A 7,210-nucleotide genomic window follows, 5' to 3' on the forward strand; every position below is an offset into this window, starting at 1 on the left:
AAATCCTCGTACTCACCGCGGTAGAGGATGCAGTCATTAGGGCATGCATGTATCTTCTGCACCTCTAATCCTAGAGGGCAGACAACCTTCTTTGCTTCGTACGTACTCTCGGGAAATTTATTGTCCTTTGGAAGCATCTTCTTTAACATTATCAGCAACTTTCCAAATCCCTTGTCAGATACACCGTTCTCTGCCTTCCATTGCAGCAATTCCAGTGTGGTGCTCAGCTTTTTCTTGTCAGCTTCGCAATTCGGGTACAACAATTTCTTGTGATCCTCTAACATGCGCTGCAACTTCTTCTTCTCCTTTTCACTTGCGCAGTTTCTCTTTGCATCGGCAATGGCCCGACCTAGATCATCAGCGGGCTCATCTGATGCCTCTTCTTCAGCTTCTTCCCGCATTGCCGGCTCACCTTCTTCCCACATTGTTGTACCATCGTATTCAGGGAACCCATGGCCAGGATAGTTGTTGTCGTCTTTTTCTTCTTTATTGTCTTCCATCATAACCCCCCTTTCTCCGTGCTTGGTCCAAACACTATAGTGAGGCATGAAACCGGACTCAAATAGGTGCCAGTGAATGGTTTTTGACTTAGAGTAATTCCGATCATTCTTACAGCCAGCACATGGACAAAACATAAAACCATCCGCCCACTTGTTTGCCTCAGCCGCAAGCAGAAAAGTATGCACGCCATTAACAAACTAGGGAGAGCATCAGTCATCGTACATCCATTGTCGGCTCATCTTCATTACACAGCACCGAATAGACCAAATTAATACAAGTTCATACATAAAGTTCATACAACACTTATTATCATAAAACAACATACAAACTCTCTAGCTAAAGCATTTAAATGCAACAACAAATGCGATCAAGATCTCAACTACGGTAACAATTGATCCAACAACATAATGATACCAAGCCTCACTATCGATGGCATATTTTCTAATCTTTCTAATCTTTAGTTTTGCATTTTCACAGTATATACCAACAAAGCTAGCTTAGACTAAATTTATTAGTATTGTGTTGAAGCTGCAGCGCGAAGCTTTAGCACTTAACTACTCTTGCTTCTATGTCTCTAGAGAGAGCACATTTTTTAGTCACCTACTAGAGAGCTACTTAAGAATCATGTGCAGTTTTATCATATTTTTATTTATATACTTTCTACCACTTATTCTCCGAGTACATATTTAGTAAATGCAGAACATTGACATCAATGGTCGTATGTGTATGCAACTGTCTTTATCTTGTTATACGTACTACAAGGATTTCTCACTTTGTTTTATTTGGCTTGGGCAATTTATTTCCTGGTGCTTATGATTTTTGATAGATTATTGAGATGGAAGCGAGCTTTGCTAGAGATACAGATTGATTTTAATAGTTTTCATGTGATATTTTTATAAGTTCCGTGCCATGTTTCATTGCTTGGCTACACAATTACCTTACCTAGAATCATCTTATGTGCATATATTGGTTGTGCCATCATAATCATTTGTTTATCCAAAAAATCCAAAAGTATCAATTTGCATTCACCGTGAAGAATTTTCACTTCACTATGTTCTGTGTCTATACATATATAAATGACGTGGCTGTTTTTTTGTGGAGATTGTGTTATTGTGCAGAAAGTTTGTGCTCTTATGCATAGTTGGTTTTTCTAGAGAATGTGGTATTGTGGATTATGCTTCTTTTACTTACATGTTGTTATTAAAACAGATACATGCATAATCGTTTGCCCAAAACAAAGCATGCCTAGCGTCAGAGTCGAACCTATAGTTGTGTGAGCATCGACGCTGTTGGGCATGGAAGCTTTAGATAGAAGATTTCGAGCACTAGCACGTGTCTAGCCCATGTTCGACCTGGCCAATTTTGATTCATAGAACCAAGTGTTTTCTTCCGTTGCAACGCGCCGACATTTGTGCTAGTAACCTTTCATGGGAAGATAGTGTGTCATTTCCCTATTAGAGTTGGACTACTTGATGTATGTGTTGTATTATTGGCATGGTCGTAACAAGCAACCATAAATATTGTTTTTGATTTCTTTGGGATGAAGACTTTTATGTGACAACCATATGTTTACTAATACATAGTGGGGTTTCGGAAACTGATGGTTACTTTTGTTTATTGACAAAAAAATACTATGCTCTAGGAGCTTTTAGATTACAAGTCCCTATTTTGTTTGGATTCATGAACCATGGGAGTGGACTTTCATTCGATGCCACTAGCTTCTGTGATGCACCGTGTGAACATGTACCCTTTGTCACATCTATCCATCCTTTTGTGCTCGATATCTACCGTGTATGAACATTACATTCTTTAGTTGCCTTGTATATGAACACATCCTTCAAATGTGTTGTGCTATCATTCTGGTGACTATGGAGATATATTGTACTACACGAATGTTTGTTCTTTTCTTTATTCTGTTATATCCTAATAAAGCCTGGTGTTTTATTAACTTGACCATTACTTGTTTTGCCACATCGTTGAGACCGGCACCCTCGCGCCTTGTACATGGTATGGGCCAGCGAGCATGAGATGAGACTGACGTGTCGGGCCCACTTCACTTGGGGTCGAACCAGAGCAAGAGCACCCACGGAAATCTTGTGCCCGGCTCCTCGTTCCCGCACCAAACCGGCCGTCGTGCGTTCCCCTTTACCTCGCCGCCGGCGCCACCGCGCCGTCGCGCCGCCATGCTCTGCCTCCGCCTCCGTTCCCGTGCCCTCTCCCAGCTCCTCTCGTCCCCCTCCTCCTCTCCTATCTCCCAGCTCCACCGCCTCCTCTCTGCCGCCGCGCCCGTCGTCTCCCCAAACCCTAGCTTCGCCGTCGAGGATTACCTCGTCTCCACCTGCGGCCTCACCCGAGCGCAGGCCCTCAAGGCGTCCGCGAAGCTCTCCCACCTCAAGTCCCCCTCCAAGCCTGACGCCGTCCTCGCCTTCCTCGCCGGCCTCGGCCTCCCCGGCGCCGACGTGGCCGCCCTCGTCGCCAGGGATCCCAAGTTCCTCTGCGCCGGCGTGGAGACAATACTGGCCCCCAACGTCGTCGAGCTCACCGGCCTCGGTCTCTCGCGTTCTGACATCGCGCGCCTCGTCTCGGTTGCCGGCAATCACTTCCGCTGTAGATCCGTGGTCACCAATCTGCAGTACTGCTTGTGCCTCCTCGGGTCCTACGAGAATCTCCTCTCTGCTATCAAGCGCAAATCCTACATTCTCTCGTCCAACGTCTAGAGGGTTATCAAGCCCAACATCGCGGTCCTGCGAGAGTTTGGGCTTGGTCCTTGTGATATTGCCAAGCTGTGCCATGCTCAGCCATGGCTCCTCACCTGCAACGCAGAGCGTGTCCGGGCGATGGTAGTGTGCGTCGAAGGTCTGGGTGTACCCCGTAGATCTGGGATGTTCAGGCATGCGCTGAATGCTGTTACATTTGTCAGCGAAGAGAAAATCGCCGCCAAATTGGAGCACTTGAAGAAAACGTTCAGGTGGTCGGATGCTGAGGTGCGCATTGCTATTTCTAAGGCTCCAATGGTGCTGAATAGGGCTAAGGAGTTTCTGCAGAGAAAGTCAGAGTTCCTGATCTCTGATTTGGGGTTGGAGCCGGCATACATTGCTCATCGCCCGGTAATGCTTTTGTACAGCCTGGAGGGCCGGTTAAGGCCCCGGTGCTACGTTGTGAAGTTTCTTAAGGCAAATGGATTGCTAGGTCCTGATCGAGACTTGTATTCCGCAGTCGCATTGAGTGAGAAGTTATTCATAGAGAAGTACATATGCCCTCACAAGGAAGCTGCACCCTGCTTAGCTGAAGACTATGCTGATGCTTGCAAAGGGCTAGTGCCAACTAATTTCAGAATTACATGAAGCAAGGACGTGCTGTCGAAATTGGTAACTGTGTATGACTATGACAGAGTTTTTACCATTCCTAGTAAACTGGTAATTCACATTAGTGTGTTTTTTTCCTAAATAGAGATTGATTTTTTGCTGTAGTACGCATTCCACATGCTGGTTTGCTTGTTGCTAATGCCTAATGAATTGATAGTTTAATTCATGAACCCTGTGGTGTTGATGTAATGATGTTCGTCGTTAAGTAGACGTGAAAGCATCGCCTACAATCTCTGGAATCGAGAGTCCATGAATATATTTGTGTTTCCAACTTCCATTTAGGATAATGAAAGTGAATATGTGAGTAGACCAATTTTCTTGTGAAACCAGAACCCAGAGGCCTTTTGATTTTTTTTCCCCATTATCCTTCTAAGGTTGAATATCTTTGTTCGTGAATCCTGTACCTGATTTTACTTCCGCTGAGAAAATTTTCAAATTTGATAAGGTAATCTATTTGGGACTATAGCATGGTCAACAATGAATTAGTCTCATCATTTACATCTGTCATAGTTCGTCAGAACTAGAGGGCCAGTTCAGGCCCTGATACTATGGTGTAAAGTTTCTCAAGGAAATGGATTGCTCAAGTGCGACCTGAGCTACAATACAGTTTCCATGGTGGCCCAGAAGGTTTTCATCGAAAAATTTCATATGCCCTCATAAGGAAGCTGCCCCGCACCGCGCTAAAGAATATGCTGCCGCTTGCAGAGGGGAAGTGCCCCGACCTAGCATTTCCATTGGCGCTAGCTGTTTCTGTTACAAAAAATACTTGGCTGTTCCACGGATACTCAGAATTTTGGTTAACTCCCCTTTTGAAAGCCTTATATTACTTGAGCTTTTTCAAGCACAGAAAGATAGGTCATGCTGTTTCCTTTGCAATATTAAATGAACTTTAGATGCATTATATATCTTGAGGACTGTTAGGACTGAAGTTCTAGCCATTGGATACATTTTATGCCAATATCTACAGATACAGGTTAAACTTGGACTCTTGGAGTTAACAAGTTGCCGTTGCGGTTGACACACTTGAGTTATTTTCCCTTCTTTCTTTGATTTGTGTCAGTCCTGTTTGCACGCAATCACATGTTTTGGTTGAGTAGATAATTAGAGGTGACATGAGCTAGTTGCTGTTCATCTGGTAGCACAAGCAAAAAGACCTGGGAAGCAAAGGAGGTGATAATGGTCCATGTAGCATTATTTATTGGGTTTAATTCCATTACGCGCATGGTACAGCATATCAGTCGAATTCCGGAGGGCTTGATGATCCTTGCCTCCTCTGTACTGACATTCTATACATGCTTTGCCTTCAGGGGCTAATCAGTAACATCAACAGAGCGGAAGATGCCCTGCATACTTATTTGATTAGACTCGGTTGTGGTGCTTTCCTGATTCCAATCGTTCTTTCAGGTAGCAGCAGCCTTTTGACTTAAAAGCTTGGCTACTGTGGTCATTGGGTGTATTCATTCTCTGTGCCAACTAGAGAAGACATGGCATGCACATAGGCTGTACTACTTGTTGAACAGGGAATGTTTACCTGGAAATAGTGTTTTAGTCTAATCCACCCAAACTCCGTCTTCAGTTTACTGAATTTAGATGCTGTCTTCTTTCTATCGTGAGAAGATGTTGGATGCAGATGCACGCCGCCTGAGTGAGGTCGCTTCGGGGCACACTGCAGACATGTATTGCAGTCAGGCTCCACTGTTCAAAGTTTTTTGGTTTCGATTTGCTTACAGAATTTCTTTTGCTTGGGCTAGAATAATCTAAGTAGTGGTGGGAGCTTGTGGTTTATCGAGCTGCAGCGTTGTGAGCTTTTAGTGGTGCGTGCGAATGGGAATGGTGACTGCAGCTTGTCATGATCTCTTCTTCTTGGTTGACAGTTCTTCATGCTATAGCTGTTTAGAAGAGAGCAAAGTTTGAGCTGGGGAGATGGTTTTGAGCATGTATGCCCATTTTTATTGCAGGGCAAGTGTTTTGCTTATATGCGCAGTGCCATGGGAATCCATTGACATGATCCAGGTGCTGATCAATGTAATCATAACTCTCCTACAGACAGAAAGGTCATCACTTACTGACTCAAATCAAAAGACAGCAGCACGCGAAATGCACGTGTGTTCCGCAGCACGGCAATTCCGGTCGGGGTGCTTGTGACTCGCGTCAAAGCGGAAACTTCGCTGTGGTGCCTTGCCGGGGCGAAATATTTGTGTAATATAATGCCGCGAGAGTGATGCTTGTAACCTGGTCTTTTGGCCTAGACTCTTAAACCTTCTTCTTATTCAATGAAAATGGCAAGCCTTTTGCCTTGTTTCAAAAAAAAAAAAAAAGACAGCAGCACTGCATTGCATCCTTTATTCTTTCATTTCTTTTGATTGTGTGGTTGGTCAGGCAAGTTATCTCTCAGATTATGTCTTTCAGCGCAAACCGGAGTCGATTAATTGATTTATAGTGTGTGGTATGTGATGGGCTCAACTCCACTGTTGGTGCTGTAAAACTCTCAGTTCCTGACACCCCACATTTCTGAAGACACATACGCGTACTGCCTACAGTTTCAGCAGCGATGTAGTGGCTTGTGCCTGTCAGTTGGGTAGAAGTAGTGCAGCTTGACTGTTTCCTTTGTCCAAGGTTGAACTCGTTGCCGGCTCCGAGATCTTAGACCACACCGACAGCGGTATGGGTGGAAGAAAGGTGCCCCATACATATATTATACTACCTCTGTAACAAAATATAAGACGTATTTTTAGGCTAATTGATACGGATGGGGTATGAAGTTACAAAGTTTTTTCTTTTCTTTAGAGGATTTGCATCATCAGGTTTAATAAGCGGCTAATTATGTACTACCATCATGTCTCAAGCTCGAGTTTTTACCGGTCTTTCTTATTTGAGAAAGGGTTCTCACCATTTTATTTTAGGTAGTTTCTCAATTGCTATTTCTTGATATTTCTATCAAGATTGTGTTAGACCTTGTCTTTAGCTTTCCAACAAAATTAATTTCGTCGAATTCAGAGTTCATTTGCAAAAGTTGTGACTGTTTCAATTTTACCAGTTCCCGCATCTCTCTGCCTACTGCGGGTGCCCGAGATCACCTGAGCCCCTCCATAGACACCTCTCTGACCTGTCCGGGTGCCCGGGGTCACCCGGGCCCCCTCCCGAACCTCATCTGATCACCCCGGGTGCCCGGGCTCCTCCGCCACCTCCTCTCGGCCCCCTCCGGGTGCCTGGCCCTTGTGTGTCCGGGTGCCTTGGGTTGTATGGCTTTTTCTTTGTTGGGTCCGAGTGCCCGGGGGTGGCGGTTGTGTGCAACGGCCACATTTTTCTTGGCGGTGTTTATACCCTCTTCTTTCACCTTCAAC

At 44.7% G+C, this 7,210-nt stretch overlaps 2 protein-coding genes across 2 annotated transcripts; both read left to right on the forward strand.

Moving 5' to 3' along the window:
• Window positions 1-2,660: 2,660 nt before the first annotated feature.
• Window positions 2,661-4,032, forward strand: LOC119303804. Its single transcript, XM_037580953.1, has one exon. It carries the CDS (start codon window positions 2,685-2,687, stop codon window positions 3,216-3,218), a length of 534 nt encoding a protein of 177 aa, XP_037436850.1. The 5' UTR covers window positions 2,661-2,684; the 3' UTR covers window positions 3,219-4,032.
• LOC119303805 lies at window positions 3,305-4,195 on the forward strand. Its single transcript, XM_037580955.1, has one exon. It carries the CDS (start codon window positions 3,339-3,341, stop codon window positions 3,843-3,845), a length of 507 nt encoding a protein of 168 aa, XP_037436852.1. The 5' UTR covers window positions 3,305-3,338; the 3' UTR covers window positions 3,846-4,195.
• Window positions 4,196-7,210: the final 3,015 nt, after the last annotated feature.

This window comes from Triticum dicoccoides, chromosome 5A (genome assembly GCF_002162155.2).
Source record: "Triticum dicoccoides isolate Atlit2015 ecotype Zavitan chromosome 5A, WEW_v2.0, whole genome shotgun sequence".
Classification (NCBI taxonomy): domain Eukaryota; kingdom Viridiplantae; phylum Streptophyta; class Magnoliopsida; order Poales; family Poaceae; genus Triticum; species Triticum dicoccoides.

What these genes read in the sequence shown, in the direction of transcription:
- LOC119303805 (XM_037580955.1), top strand. Translation starts at nt 3,339, where the DNA reads ATGGTAGTGTGCGTCGAAGGTCTGGGTGTACCCCGTAGATCTGGGATG.
- LOC119303804 (XM_037580953.1), top strand. Translation starts at nt 2,685, where the DNA reads ATGCTCTGCCTCCGCCTCCGTTCCCGTGCCCTCTCCCAGCTCCTCTCG.